Here is a 17,134-nt window from a genome sequence, read left to right as displayed (position 1 = left end):
AGGGTGAAATAATCAAATTATACTTGAGTACTCAATGAAATTTGAATACTCATTCAGAAATAGAAAAATCATAAATAAGGTGAGAACTATTAGTTTTGGTCCATTATATCATTCTTTTTCTGTTTGAAATTTGCTGAATAACTTCTTAGAATGTCAACCAAACAGTTTGTGAATGGCACTAGTCATTCCCCTACTTTCCTGAGAAGGACCCAGGGAAGTCAGTGCCACGGGCAGCCCTGAAGTTAGGGGTGGTGGCTCCCTTCTGACTTTGCTCCTTTCTTCTCACACCTCACTCCTCAATCATCTTCCGTCTGGAGTGCCAGGTCCAGTTCTCACTCTCACATCTGCCCAGTGCCTATGAGAATAGGATCCGAGTTGGTAAGGCAGGAAAGAGAAGCACGAAGGGGAAAAAAGAACAGAGAATTAAAAGCCAAGGGAGTTCCTACTTAGCCTCCTTCTCACACTTCATCAGAAATCCCATTACTTCACATTTGCCTTAGGAGCCCTCGTGTCCTCAGCCCAGGATTTTATGCACCAGTATATGAACAGCCTTCTTCTGAAAAACTTAAAACCACACTTAAGAAACATTCATTCATTCATTTTCATATTAGTGCATTAATCTCACTAACTCCTTGCCTATAATCATGCCAGTTCCTGAGGATATGGAGGTACAGCAGTCTATCCCTCTGCAAGTTGGGGAGTAAGAATCCAGTGCTTTCTGAGCCCCAAGATGCATGGTCAACACCACAAATACCAGAGAAGGATTTCTGTTATTTCCCACCAGGCCTAAAGGAAAGAAAAAAAGAGAAAGGCTTTTCCATCCCAGGAGAACTAGCCTCAGGATTAAAAAGGTTTAGGAATGATTAAACTGGATTGTAGGAACAAATATAAAAGTGTAATAGTGAAATGAGAAATATCCATTTAGCTCACTTACAAAATATTAACTATAAGGAAAAAATTTTTTGAAACTTGTAAAATATCCCCTTTTTGGTTTTGCCAAAGTGGAAACACACATGAGTTTCTGCCCCTTACTCCCAGGTTGTCCTTGCCTTCGGCTTATACCTCTTCAACTGACTTCTTTCCTCTCTCCTACCTCTATTCCCTTTTTCTTTTGAAGTTCTTCTTCACAAGCATCACCCCTCTTCTTGTGTGAATATGTAACAAGGCTGAGAGTGGAAACTAAGCTCTTTTACTTCCCCTTATTTTTGTTGACCCTGATGACAAACATACAGACTTTCTTGTTTGAAGAGATTTAACAGAGGGGACAGAAGTGGAAAACTAGAAGTGGAAAGGTACAGAGGTTGCAGAATTTTGCAAATAAATTCTACATGAACTTGCTTCATGATTTATATTTTCTGAATTCCTGGAGCATTCCTCCTTGGTTTACAGAAAGAAATTGTAGGAGCTATTTGACCTCGTCTCAGATTCTATTGAATGTAGAGGTCAATACAATCTCTTTTTTGCTCTCACTCAGCCTTATTCTCCATTTCTCCACTCTTAAATTCTTATATCTTTCTTCTTTTGTTTTGAAAAACAAAACGTTTTGTTTTGTTCCCCACATGGTGATCAACAAATACTCAATAAGTGTTAGCTATTATTTTTCTAAAATTTCTAACATGCAGTAAATACTTCATAAATGATAGCATTCCGTGTCTGTGTTCTCCATTGTTGAGAATATATACATATACACTCAACAACAGCAATTTGGCCCTTCTATGCAATGTATTTCAATTTCAAAAATGTCTTAATTCTGAGAGTAGGGAGTCTTTATACCAGAATATCATCCCTGTTCCTCTTATCCCCTACTTTCTTTCCCAAAAAACAACAAATGTTTCAGAAACTTTTGTGTCTGAGGCACTCATACAGAACATTGATGGCTCTATGGCAAAAGCAAAACAAAAGAAAAGAAGAAAGACGTAAGAAGTTAAGAGTGGAGAAATGGAAAATAAGGTTGAGTGAGAGCAACAAAGAGAAGAGTCGGTGGGTGCCTTGGTTTATGGCTGTAATCCTAGCACTTTGGGAGGCCAAGGCAGGAGGATGGCTTGAGCCCAGGAGTTTGAGACCAGGCTGGGCAACACGGTGAAAACCTTTCTCTATAAAGAAAAAAAAAATACAAAACTTAGCTGGATGTGGTAGTGTACACCTGTCGTCTCAGCTATTTAAGAGGCTGAGTATCAGGAAAGTGTTTGAGAAGTTCAAGAAACCAAAAGGAAACTGATAGAGCTATGAGGCCAACATTATTTAAACAAATGAACAAGGAGAATATGTATATACACATGTAATTGTGATTCTACACATGTACACATATATAACATGTCATGATTATTTAGCTGAGTACTGCCTTTTATAATGCATTGAAGAAAATATTTGAAGGTCACAGACAATTTGGTTAGAACAGAGATCAATATTTTTGAAGAAGAAATATCATTTGGAAAGTCTGAATTTTAGGCAGAAATCCATTGTTGTTATTAATAGAAGTAGTATTATATTACTACTATAATTTCAATAATCACTTTTGGTAAAATAAGATATATGTGAGATAAAATCATCTTCAAAGGAGACATAAATATGTAAGTTGTAAGGTTAAAATTCCTCCCAGGACACACTGAGCATGGTGGCTCACACTTGTAATCCTAGTAGTTTGGGAGACCAAGGTGGGCAGATCATGAGGTCAGGAGTTCAAGACCAGCCTGGCTAATATGGTGAAGCCCTGTCTCTACTAAAAATACAAAAATTAGCCTGGAGTGGTGGCACATGGCTATAATCTTAGCTACTCAGGAGACTGAGGCAGGAGAATCGCTTGAACCTGGGAGGTGGAGTTTGCAGTGAGCCGAGATTGTGTCAATGTACTCCAGCCTGGACAACAGAAGGAGACTCCATCTCAAAAAAAAAAAAAAAAATTCTAGGACCAACATTCAGTCTATGAAACAGATTCTGTCAAACATCTTAAGAGTTTTAAGCTTATTTTTTCACTATTCTTATGGAAAAAATATGTGGAAGTCTAAAAGGTTAAGAAAAAGTTTCAGAAAGTTCATGAATATAAAAGAGATTTTTGTCAAGATAAAGAAATCAAATTTGCAGTTTATACTTATCTAATTTGCACGTGAATTTTAAAATCACAGATGAATCTTGGCAAACTCTCTTTGAGTTTTTCCAAATTCTAAATAATTTAAAAAGAAATCCAAATCCTTGTATGTTTCTCATAATGGAGAGGACTTTACCTGCCTCAAATTTCCAAAGCAAATTGAGTTACAACTTCAACAAGAATATCCAGTCATAGATATACCTTGAAAAACATATTCAAAAGTTTGAATCAGAGGTGTGAAATATCAAGACTAAAAGTTCCTAAGAAACAGAGACAGTCAAATTGAGCCTTAAAATATAGCAATAATTAATACAGTAGGCATGTAATAAAATGATCTTCTTATAGGACAGTTAATCAATTACAAATCAGTCTATTTTTATTTCTCATTATATAGAGAGCCAAGAACTTATTTTTCATTTCTAGTATCCTTTTGAATTGACTAAAATTATGCAATAAAGAACAGAATAACTTATAATATGTGTTAACATAAATTCCCATTAATAATAAAAGCAGGATTGTTTAGTATCTAAATTAAATTTTAAATACAGGCTATGATTTATACTTGGTGGAAAAGCAGATATGTTAGGACATTTTAAGGAACAGGATATGACAATTTTATGTAAAAAGAAAAACAAAAAAAAAAAACAGGTAACTGGCTGGGGGCAGCAGTAATCCCAGTACTTTTGGAAGCCAAGGCAGGGGATCACTTGAGGCCAGGAGTTTGAGACCAGCCTAGCCAACATGGAGGAACTCCATTCCTACAAAAACACAAAAATTAGCAGTGGTGACACATGCCCACAATCTCTGCTACTCAGGAGGCTGAGGCAGAAGAATCACTTGAACCTGGGAGTCTGAGGTTGCAGTAAGCTGAGATTGTGCCATTGCACTCCAGCCTGGGGGACAGAGCAAGACTCTGTCCCCCCAGCACTCACCAAAAACTAAACAATACAAAATCAGATACCAAATGAAGTGGGCACATTTCCAGAAAGACTCTAACTGCCAATACTTGCTCTAGAAGAACAAGAAAACATAAATGAAACTATAACCCTGAAAAAGATTGAATTAGTCATTTTAAACTTCCCACACACAAATAATCAGGCTCAGATAGTTTCACTGATAAATTCTACCAAATACTGAAAGAAAAACTATTGCAAATTTTTCACAAATGTTTTCAAAAAATGAAAGAAAACACTTCCCAACTCATTCTATAAGGCCAATATTACCTGCATTACTATAATGCCAAAACCAAAGATGTCACAAGAAGACAAAATTATAAATCGATATGAATATAGATGCAAAAATTTTCCATAAAATACTATCAAGCCAAATCCAGATTATACACCATGACAAATTGGGATTTAGCTTGAGCCTACAAATTTGGTTTAATGTTTTAAAATCAATTAATATACTAAATTTTATTAATAGGAAAAAGGACAAAAACCTCACAGTCATTGCAATAGATACAGGAAAAGGATTTGACAAAATGCAGCACCATTTCATGATAAGAAACACTAATGAATTGGGAGTAGGATGAATTCCTCAACCTTATCAAAGACATCTACAAAAAAAAAAAAAAATAGCTAATCTCACACTTACAGATGAAAGTTAATGTCACACTGTTTTCCCTCTATAATCAATAACAGGACTTGATGTCCTCTCTCATCACTTCTATTCAACGTTTTAGCAGTGGTTCTAATCAAGGCAATTAACAAGAAAAAAATATATAAAGTATCCAGATTTGAAAGGAAGAAGTTAAGCTATTTCTACTAACAGATAACACAATCTTGTTTGTAGAAATCTTAAGGAATTTGCTAAAAACTATTCGAACTAATAAATCTCAGCAGGGTTGCGGAACACAAGATCCATGTATAAAGATGAATAGTATTTCTATACACTCCCAATGAGCAATCCAAAAAGATCTAAATAAGTGGAAAGACATCCCATGTTTATGGATCATAAAACTCAATATTTTCAAGATGGCAATACTGCCTAAATTTATCAACAGATTAAATGTAATCTCTATCCAAATCCTAGATAGCTTTCTTTTTTTTGCAGAAAGTGACAAGCTGATCCTAAAATTCATATAAAAATGCAAGGGACTCAAAATAGCTAAAACAATATTGAAAAAGAATAATAAACTTGGAGGAATCACACTTCCTTATTTTAAAACTTACTACAAAGCTACGTAATCAAGACAGTGTGTTACTGGCATAAGGATAGATATATAGATCAATGGAATAGAATTGAGTGTCCAGAAATAAAGCCTTATACTTAGTTAATTGATTTTTGATGCATGTGCCAAGACAATTCAACAGGAAAAATCTTTTCAGCAAATGGTGATGAAACAATTGGATATCTAAGTGCAAAAAAAAGATGTTGGACATCCAGTTCCTCACACCAACCACAAAAAAAAGATGTTGGATATCCAGTTTCTCACACCAAATACGATAATCAACTCAAAATGGATCAAAGACTTAAACTAAGAGTTTAAAACTATAAAACTCTTAAAACATACAGATACATTTTTACGTTTTTGAGTTAGGCAAAGTTTTCTTAGATATGACCAAAAATGCAAGAAACAAATGAAAACCTACATAAATTGAACTTCATCAAAATTTAACATTTTAGGGTGGCCAAGAATACCATTTAAAAAGTGAAAAGACTACCTACAAAGTGGGAAAAAATATTTGCAAACTATATATCCAATAAAGGCCATGCATCTAGAATATATAAAGAATTCTGGCAACTCAATAATAAAAAGATAAACAACCCAATTAAAAAATGGACAAAGGACAGACATTTTGCCAAGGAAGATGTACTAACAACTAATAATCACGAGTGGTGCCCTACGTCATTAGTCATTGCAAAATGCAAAACAAAATCACAACAAAATACCAAGAATGAAATTGCAGAGGAGCATTTAGGCATCCGTTAAAGCCTACCAACTGAATGCTTGCCCTTGGGAGTGCAGTAGAAATGGAGACAAACAGACAGTAGAGAGAGATATAGTAGATAGCCTTGGCAGGCATGGATGTTGGTTAAGGAAGAGAAAGATCAAGGATCACACCAAAGTATTTGCGTTGAGAAACTACATGAGTGGTAGGTAGTGCTATTTACTTGGAGAAATTTGGAAGAGGAGCATGGAATATTTTTTTTTCTTAGCCTTTAACATATTGATTCTGAAGTTCTTGTGAGATATATAAGTGGGGATTTTAAAGGAAGTTTAATATATGCATCTGGAGTTCAAAGGACAACCCAGTGAAAGTCGGGTGTGGCAGCGGTGGCATAGGATGGGTCAGTCCAGGGATATGAAGTAGAAACCCTGGGAGAATGAAATGGCCTAGGAAAGTTGCTCTTCCTTAAGCGCCACCTAACAGCAGTAACGGTCATGCCAAAATGTCAAGTAGAGATTAGAGGAAAAAATGTTGGCAAAGGAGACTGAGGTCTTCGAAAATAAACAAGGCTTGCTTTCATCTTCAGGATCACCAAAGGGTCATTTGCCATTCATGTTCTTGCACATTATGTTGAACATATCTTATGATCTTTGAAGGCCTTGCTTATCCAGAAAAATAAATGAACCCTAATTAAAATAACATAACTCAACAATAAATATAACACACAAAAGGGCTATTTTTTAAAGTCTGGCAAGTCTTTTGAATAAGTTATGTTATTCAGTATTGTACATACTGTACAATACTGAAAACTATGAGAAAACTAGAGAAAACTATGGAAAATTGCTGTTAGAGCTGAGACATTCTTCACGTAGAGAATAGTAATAAAGCACTAGTAGCTTTATAGCTAGCAACCTCTTGGCATTGAAAAAACTCAAGTTGCCTCACTTTCTCTTAACCTAGGTTTTGTGGTATAATTATTCTACTCCTTTGTGTGCTGCATGGTTCTTGCCTATTTTTGTGTTTGTTATATGTTGTTGTTTTATTATGTGTACACTTATACTTTAATTATAGTATTATGGCAAAGTACGCTGCATCTAAAACAGGATGCGCTGAATTAAAACCCCAGCTTTCCTTTAGTTCACCTTGCTAATTTTCATTCCAAATCTGTAAAATGGTCTTCACAATAATATTTACCTCAGATGGCTGCTGTGAGGATTTAACAGGACTATGCATGTAGAATGCATTGTATGTACAAGAACTTAGTAAATTATAACACTTTCTATTACTTATCTAAAGCTACCTCATGTACTTTTTTTTTCAAAGTTGTCAATCTTGTCCCAATTTGATCATATTAGCTTGTAAACAGTATCTTCCCCCCCCACCAATATTTTCTGTCCTTGCCCGCTTTGCTGCTCACTTCAAAAACAAACATGACCCGATGTGATGATTGGAGACAATGCCTCCCCATAGGTAGAACCTCTGCAGAGCCAGCAGGAAGATGGGTGTGTTTTGCCTAGGAGCCCTAGTCCCTTTCCTTGGTATGACCTCATATGCATCAATTACAAATCAAGTGCAAAAGCGAAAACAAAAAGACCTGCCAGCAATTTCTATGCCCACTTAATTTTCTCATTTGGTTTATGATGAACATTAGAACTAACATCAAATGTCTCTGCTCTGACATCCATTCCTAATTTTTCAATACCAGACAATTAAGTGGCAGAAACAGAAGCCTAATACAGAAGCACAACATTTTAAGAAAGAATTAGAATAGTAAATCATTACTTGCTTGTGAATCATTTCTGTGAATTGTAATTTTTTTATTCTTAATTGAAATAATTTTCAGCTTTGCTTTAATAAGTTGAAAATGCAAATAATTAAAGCACAGTTAATTAGAGTGTTTAAGCAGTGTATGAGTAACTCTGCTAAAGATGGGCCAAAACGAAGTTAAGGCCACTGGCAAAAATTAAGAGCTAACCAAATAAGTGTTAAAATATACAGAGGAGAGATATGCTTTCAGAATTCATATTTACTTCTATTCAACCATTAGAATTTAAAAATTATATATGTCAAAGATAATCCTCCAAAGTCATCAAATAATTACATTTAATATTAAAACATTATTTGGAAGGGGATATGAACATTAATTTACTCATCCAATAATTATTAATGGAATATTTTCTGGGTGTCTAGAACTTTTTTAGTGTATTTGGTGTTGTGGAGATAGATTTTATACTGATTTACACACAGGCACACACATACACACATTCCAAACACTAGAAAACAATGACCCTAATGCTTTTTCCATAATCTTACATAATCAAGTCTGAGTCAGAATCAGTACCCTTGTTTTTTGTCCACTTTTCCAGGTCTGGGAAAGGGAATATACTTCAAGAAGTCAATGTAGTCGAAGTCAATGAGCAACATCACTGAGCAGGGGCACAAACATTAACAGAGACCATTTACATTCCTTGGAAGACATGGCCGATACTCAGTTATGTGGAATCTCTTCCCCCTGACATGTGTATTACTCTGCAGGCCATCCTCACCCACCTACCATGAGTTTGTAGTCAAGGAATGATTCCAATTGACAGGCACAGGAGTGCATTAAGCAGAATAGATTCAGTGAAATCCTTAAATTGAGATTCTGAGTCTTTGCAGAAGAATCATCAAGGAGGCTGGGTAAAAATTAAATTAAAACTACCAGGACCCCACCCCAGAGATTTGGATTCAGTAGGTTGGAGATAAGTACTAGGAATTTTTTTATATAAGCACACTCCAAGGGGCTCCAAGGACCAAATTTTTAGAAATATTTAAATGAAGGCAAAAGAGTCTACAAATGAAATGTACAACTTGTAATAGAGGGTAGAAAGTAAGGGCAGATATATCTTTGGGGGAAAATTACCCAAAGCAAGTGAACACAAAATCTGTCAAGTTGGTTTTGTTATTTTTTTTAACAAATATTTATTGTGACCCCATGTTATGTTAAGCACTGTCCTAGCAACTGAGCATACAATACTGAGAAAAATCAATCATTGCTTCTACTTTTACAGGTGGACATCTACGAATTATACAATTCTTTGCCACATAAATATAGAGATGAAAAATATTTAGGTTCAATACATTTAGATAAATGTTGAGAAAACAAAAACTCATGTGTACAAAGAATCAAAGCTTCGATTGAAAACTCTAATTAATCTTTATGTTTTATTTTTATTCTAACATGTGACTGAATGCAGCGTCTCAGAGGAGACACATTACAGTACTTCACCATGTTTATGAACATGTGGTCATTTTTGGCAGAAAGAGAAGAATGCCTAATTTAAATTTCTCCAATCATGTTGGGGATGAATTTAACATACCCAGTCTGACATCAACATAGTTACACTTCCTAAGCCCTGGATACATCACATATGAGGTGGTTTATAAAGCTAATGTGAGGTTAGACATCATCATGCCATCCTGATTTGTGCCTGAAATCTATTCCCACATAAATGTAGCTGGCTCATGATGATATGTTATTCATCCATCCACTCATCACTTCTTGGGTGAGGGTGAGGATTATTCTCATTGTGGCAATTAGTAGTACAATTAATACATGTTTAATGTTATAGATATTTTGAGTCATATGCTAAATTTTCTATATCAATTGTTGGCATTTATAGCTACTATGCACTCATATAAAATTAACTGCTAACTAGGAAGTAATATGAAATTTAGTGTCATGTACAACCTTCCTGGATAATATAAATAAGAGGTTTAAAGGAATAAAGAACTAATTCTTAGAATCTTTTTGAGAAATCTGATAAGATCAAAATGCTTTTTAATGATATGACAAGGAAAATGAATAGGTATTTAAAAAGTAATTTGAAACTTGCTTTTTATTTTTTATGTATTCATTGTACAATATTAGTACTAATTGCACTTATGATGTTAATGGTAACAGTTCAGTTATAGAGCTAGGCAATAGACAAAATGTTCAAATACAACTGATGAATTTCATTAAACTAGCATAGAAGTAAAGCTTAATTGGATATACTAATAGCCTTGTCTGGAACTGTGTTTTCAAACTCTGGTTTTAGTAGATACTCAGAAGCAAAAATTCCCAGTGGACAAAGCTGTTTGGGAAAAACTGATCTAAAATATTTATTTGAAAATACTGATGAGTTGTGATAATACTAAAAGGTAGCATGTATTGACTGCTACCATGTGCCGTGTATAGAGCTAGACGTTTTAGTTGAATTATCGCACTTAATTTAGCCTTCTATGAAAACAAAAATTAATCATAGCTATCAGTGTCTTAATTGAACATAACTACAAATGAGGAAAATTATATACAAAGATGCTTAAATAGAAAAAACTATGTCACCAGTCATAACTGAAGCATTATTTATGCTTTAAAAGAAAACCTAAGGTTATATTCATTTATTGAATTAATATCAAAAACATTCTTTAAAAAAAATTTGTTATCTTGGTATTCACAGTAAATGGACTTAATACATTTTAAAATTTTCCATTTAGATATTCAGAATTGTGTAAGCACAAGCTAAATGCATCTCAAATGGAATATAAGTTCCACTATAAACAGTATTATAATTTTCCTTTATTACATTAGAAACAGACTGTAACTTGCTCTTAGGAAAGTTAAATAAAATTGAATTAAATACAATACTTGGCAATTATTCTAATGCTATTGTAATAAGTGGCGTTTATTCATTGAATGAGAATTACAAAATCAATGGTATGAATTCTACATTAAGACCGTTTCACTAAATAGAAGATATTTCATTACAAATAACTGTACAGTGCATACAGCCTTATTTAGGAGGCACAGATAATACAGAAAGATAATTATTTTTTTAATTGAATAATAATTCTATTAAGTATTCAGTGTCTAGTTGCAAAGGGCCTTGCCAGTCACTGTTATTAACAGCTTTGGAATAAGTTTCTGCAAATTAAGAAAACAGGTAAACTCATGATCCTAATCAAATGTTTGAAGCATACATGCATCAGCATAAATCAGTTAATAGCAGATGATATTATTCCATTTTATTTTATTTTTTTGCTCTTACTACATACGTAGCAGAACATTAGTGTAACTACAATGTTAATAGAGCTGGCTGAGTTTCAGATTTCAAAACCTAGCATGGCATAGCTGGAAGAGATTGCCGGCCTCTTTTAGTCCAGTTCTTTATATTATCAGTGAGCAAGCCAAGGTACCAGAGAGCTACTTACCAAAAACCATGCAGAGAATTAAGAAAAGGTACACATCTCATCCAGCCAGCCACCCAACCAGCCATCCAATCAGCCATCTAGCCAACTTTCATTTCATGCATTCATTCATTCAAAAACTATTTATTAAATGTATGTGCTACATGCTCAGAATGTGATATGAGAAAAACAAGCCATGACTCTTGCCCTATGGTTACTGTTTTGATTATACAGGGGGAGGTGGGAAAATATTAATCAAATAATAACTCAAATACACACATGATTACAAACCAAGACAAGTGTTCTAAAAGCAAGGAACATGGTCTATAAGAAGGTGTAAAAGGAAACCTGATCTAAACCAGGGAGTCAGAAAGGGCTTCCCAGAGGAAGTAGATAGCTTTTGGATTGAGCATTAAAGATGAGAGGGTGGAAAAGGCTGTAGACACCCTGGAGGAAGAGTATTTGAGAAAAAGAACGCCTGGCTTGTTTGTGTCTAGAAAGTAATGAGAGAGGAGCAGGAAGAGCTGGCAGGGTAGACTGCCCCATACCAGCCAGTGCCTGTAGTCCATCCAGATCATCATTTGTGGTCTTTACCTGAAGAGTCATGGGGGGCTACAAAAGAGTTTTAGGAGGATAAAGTTATAGCTCTTATCTTTGACAGTTTTGTTTTCACCTGGACAAATGCTAGATTTGTAAATGACATTCAAGGTATAGGACCTTCCTGTAAGTTGTAGTGGCCTGTGGAAAGAGTAAGGAGGGAGAGATGGAGAATGGCAATATGGATATAAAAGGGGACTGGGCTTTGGTTGCCTTATTATCTGCTGGTGTACCTGCTTGCTTCAGGACTCTCTAATAAATATTTGTTCTGAGAATAAGATCATGTTTGAAAAACACAGTGGTTTTGAAGGATTCAAATATAGATTGAATTTATTTGTGGTTTGTGAGTTACACTAGATTAGCTTTTCTACAGAAAAGCCTCTACTTGGGATTTCTAAGATATTTTGTATAGATCCGGGGGTTTTCTTTTCCTTTTGGTCTGATTTCTTTTTATAAAAATCCATAGTATTTTTATAATTACCTACATTCATAATGCCTCTCTTGAGATTTCTTAAGGTAAGGGTTCTGGCCAATCTTATTTGACCAACTGGGATGCTAAAATACATTATTGACAAATCAGTTGAGATCTGAACCAAGCCTATGTGAGGAAATACAGTGAATTACCCATGAAGAGATTGGGATTTTAGCCAAACCTACATGGTCTGTTACCCCAACTCTGCAATGACTAGAGTTGTTGGAACCTCATCTCATCTTCCTTCTGGAAAACCTTGACAACTCTTCACTGCCTGAAGAATCATATTCTAGCTGCTCCGGAAGGTCTTCCTCTGTAATCTTCACCTTCCTCTACAGTTTCCCACCAGTTGTCCCTTCCAGGCAGTGAAACTACCTCCCTAATTCTTAATTACCCTGTCTACAAAAAAGGAGATACTACTGTTAATAATAATAGTTATTATGATAGAAGTTCAGCAAGCACTTAGCAAATAGCAGATCTTATTATTATATAAGAAAGAACAGATGAAGGCCAGGCTTAGAATTTATTTGAGCTGTTAACTTTATTTTTAATAAGAATGTGTTTGCTCTCCCCCCAAAGTTCATAACTCTGAAGAAAATACAATGACAGCACTCACACTGCAGGATATTTTAAATGGGACATTTTCTTATAAAACATTTTTTCCAAACTGGATTTCAGGTAAGTGCATTATTTCTTTATCTTTTGGGGTTTTTTTTAATGTATTTTATTTTGTTTTTTAGTGCCAATGCATCTCTATAGTAACTAAATCCATATCAGTGGAAATGTACAAAAAGAACAATTATCTGGATGATTCAAGTGCTCAAAAAAGCACTTTTGACAAAACATTCATACTGGATTTGCCCCACAGTAATGAGGTCAATAGAGTTTTTAACAGAAAAAGAGAAAATGTATTGTTGAAATAATTTGAATGCCTGTAATCACTTTTGAGAATGGTAGAAATACTCCTATTGAGGAAAAGTCACAAAAGTTTTACCAATGGAGAAATTCCATTATTAATCTGGAAAATAGACAAATCTCACTCTGACAATGAACACTTTAAGGGTCACAAAACTGATATTTTCATATAGGTTTTCAAAATAGGATGTTATAAAGCAAATCCAATCAAATAAATAGTGATTGACTATGACATTTTAGTTGCATATTTTAAATCACTGAACAAATTAAATATTTTCATTTTTCTCTTTAGAAAATAAAATTAATATAAATTGAGTTGTAAGCTCAATCAAACACAATCTAAATGTAATTTATGTTAATTATTGCAAAAGAAATGTACTATTTCAAACTAGTTTATCCCCTTTGTAGCTCAGAGAAAACAAAATTGTATTTCAAGCACCCTGAATCAGCTAAAATAAGGCTGCTGTTGGCAAATACGGCATCTTTGTGTGAAGCAGAACAAAGCATTCTATCTTCTTCCTTCTACCACCAATTTATTATTTTACATTTTGCAAAGCAATATTTACTGGACATAGAGGAAAAATAAAGTAGGTCTGTGAGATAGGAGAGGTTTCTTTTGTTAGGAATGTATTTCCTGTTAAGAGAGATCATTTCAAATTTTGTTTTCTTTCTTGTTTAAAGGACAAGAATATCTACATAAATCTGCAGAAAACAATATAGTACTTTATAATATTGAAACAGGACAATCATATACCATTTTGGGTAATGGAACCATGGTATGTATCCAACATCAGCTTCCCCTCAGAAATCTTTGCCAGTTCTTCACTGACCAAGAAACAGAGTTCAAAGTCTTAGCACCTGACCTGGATCCAACCTGCCTTCCTAGCTCCATACTCCACTAAAGTCTTCCAGTCCTCTCTGCTAGTCCCATTAGACCATTGCCTTTGCCTCCTTCTAAATCACCTAGCACTTTTCCTCCTCTTTGAATATAATATAGCATAAGATAGGAGTTAAGAACCCAGTCCTTAGTGTCAGACCAATTGAGGTTCAAATCCTGGCTCAGTCCCTTACTGGTCCTGAAACCTTGGGTTAGGGGTTTCACTACACCAACCTTACTATGCCTTAGTGCCTTCCTCGGTAAAGTGGGAATATAATAATACCTCTTTTGGTTAATAAAAGAATTAAATAAAATAACATTTGAAAGTGCTTAGGGCAGTGCCTAACATAGAATAAATACTTAATAAGTGGTAGCTATAAAGTATGAGCACTTAACTGTTCTGTATCCCTGGGTTCTCAGTCCTCCAACTTTCTCCACCCTGAAAAATCTGCTAATTTTTTAAAGCCAAGTTTAGATAATACTCTCTTCCTCTTTGCAACCAGTAATCCTCTCATTTGAATTTAATCACTTCTTTCTTAATGATTTTGCAAGGCTATATTGAATATTTTATAGAAGATTCTAATTTGTAATATGTTACTCCTTAACAAGTTTATAAGTTTCTTGACATCACAAAGTATATTTTTTCTCTTGCATCCTGCTCCCATAGTATCTAGTAAATTTCTTTGAATTATAATAAGCTCCACATTAATTTTTTTAACTGCATTGAAAGTCTTTGTATGTAGGAGTATGTCAGTGATATAATATTCTTTTAAAACTACAAATTACATGGCTCTTTGTTATCTTTTCTGTATTCTAATCAACCTCCTTATAATTTCAGAAAAGTGTGAATGCTTCAAGTTACGGCTTATCACCTGATCGGCAATTTATTTACCTAGAAAGTGATTATTCAAAGGTATCAACTATTTAATTTGGTTATATCCAATTATATCTCCTACTAACCCACAAGGTTATTTAATAAAGTAAGAGAAAGCAAGAATCTGTCTTTATCGCTAAATATTCAGGCCCTGGTCACTAAAATAATCTTCAGCAAGACATGCTTCAATCTTACAGAGCTTGTTTGTTACAAGTTTGAAAGCCCTTTAAGAAATAGAGTCCAGGCCAGACGCGGTGGCTCACGCCTATAATCCCAGCACTTTGGGAGGCCGAGGCGGGGGCTCACGAGGTCAAGAGATCGAGACCATCCTGGTCAACAAGGTGAAACCCCGTCTCTACTAAAAATACAAAACTTAGCTGGGCATGATGGTGCATGCCTGTAGTCCCAGCTGCTCGGGAGGCTGAGGCAGGAGAATTGCTTGAACCCATGAGGCGGAGGTTGCAGTGAGCCGAGATCGTGCCATTGCACTCCAGTCTGGGCAACAACAGTGAAACTCCATCTCACTCAAAAAAAAAAAAAAAAAAAAAAAAGTAATAGAGTCCAAAGTAATACTTGCATCATTCATTAACAACAGCATAAACATACTTAACAAGAAAACCAACAGTTTTGTTGAGGAAGAATTATAAGTTAAATATTATTTAATTTTTCAATTATTATTTTTTTAAACTATACTGAATTAAAGAAAGGCAAGCATTTTGCAGCAAAAATGCATGTTGAATGAAATTCTCTTTACCCAATTTTAAAGGGTATAATTAGAATGAATTACCCAGATGCAGGGTAATCCTTACCAGCTGTGGAAATCATTGTGGTTTTACTTCAATACAGGTAAAACATGAAGGGAGATTTTCTGGGATAGAGTATGCAAAGATAAGCTTTTTATGTTAGGAAATTTCTGTGGGTATGCTTTTTATGGAGTGAGGGTTGAATCACTGCTGAGATTAGTTCTGGAACTTGCACAAACGGCACAAAAGTCCACAGTAAGACTCTTTAAATGAAGACTCATTTGGAATTGAAACATATTCTTCCTAGTGCCTTGTGAAAGTAGTCCTTTTATAATTCTGAACTTTGAATTGAATGATATAGAATTATACATTATTGATATAAGCTTTTTGATAATTGCAATTTGTTTTTTGTCTCTCTTCTTTCTGACAGCTTTGGAGATACTCTTACACAGCAACATATTACATCTATGACCTTAGCAATGGGTAAAACACCTCTGTTTATTAATTAATGATACTACTTAAATCTAGTATCTAGACTGTTTTCATTCCAAACTCTGATTTGGGGTTAAGAAGCTTTATCTTTTTACTGATCTTTGTTTCTTACTTTTTAGTAATACAGTATATATGTACCCATAAAGCTTCATAAAGCTTACAAAATTCAAGAAAATACTTATATGGGATACCCACTTCTTTTTATTTGACTAATATTTTGCATTTTTATTCACAATATAGTTTTGGTTTTTCTGTTTTTGAAGATCAAATTAAACGTGCTATTTATGGAAAAAAATTTATATAGGAAAGTACAAAAACATTCTTGGGAATGAGACTATTTTTAGGAGAGCAGCTATTTCACTGATGGGAAGCGGAAGGGAGGGAGATAGATGCAGCGTTAGCTGTGTCTGAACACATATTCCATTAATTGTTTTAAAATTAATTATTATGAAAATGATAAAATGTTAAAATTATTTTTAAATGAAAAAACATATTACATGTAAAATATTAAACATTCTTTTGAACTTAGATGGTACGTAAATTGTCAGACAAGTACCATTTTCTTTATTTAGATATATATTTTTTAACTGTTTGAAACATTTACCATTTAAAAGAAAAAAATTAAACGAACGTGCGGACAGGCAAAGGATTGACAAAGAGAATTGCTGGCAGCACGAAGAATGTGTAAAGGCCTAAAGGAGGGAGGAAGAGCATGGTGAAATCGGGAAATGCAAAGTAGGTCAATTTGTTTGAAATTGAAGGAGGAGCCCGCTGACTAGAAGGAGGTGGTGAAAATTGGGCAATAGTCAAGGCCAGGAAGCATAGGCCAAATAATAATGAGGAAATCATTAAAATGAGTTTAGATCTTTCTTTCTGATGACAATAGGGATTCATTCAAAGGTTTTAAATGGAAAATTATATGATCAGATTTGCACTTTAGAAAAATCACCCTGGCTAAGTGTGGACAATGAATTGCT

At 34.4% G+C, this 17,134-nt stretch overlaps 1 protein-coding gene across 1 annotated transcript in view; it reads left to right on the top strand.

Annotated features, from left to right (window-relative positions):
- FAP (fibroblast activation protein alpha) overlaps positions 1-17,134 on the top strand; it is a 94,951-nt gene that overhangs the window by 26,720 nt on the left and 51,097 nt on the right. The window contains exons 4-7 of the mRNA XM_032286557.1: positions 12,836-12,934; positions 13,853-13,947; positions 14,887-14,961; positions 16,096-16,148. Coding sequence (XP_032142448.1) covers positions 12,836-12,934; positions 13,853-13,947; positions 14,887-14,961; positions 16,096-16,148 — 322 coding nt within the window. The remainder of the gene's footprint in view (positions 1-12,835; positions 12,935-13,852; positions 13,948-14,886; positions 14,962-16,095; positions 16,149-17,134) is intronic.

This window comes from Sapajus apella, unplaced genomic scaffold (genome assembly GCF_009761245.1).
Source record: "Sapajus apella isolate SASKATOON/1434 unplaced genomic scaffold, GSC_monkey_1.0 scaffold18, whole genome shotgun sequence".
In the NCBI taxonomy this organism is placed as follows: domain Eukaryota; kingdom Metazoa; phylum Chordata; class Mammalia; order Primates; family Cebidae; genus Sapajus; species Sapajus apella.
The sequence above is the reverse complement of the archived record's forward strand: the minus strand, read 5'-3'. Positions and strand labels throughout refer to the sequence as shown.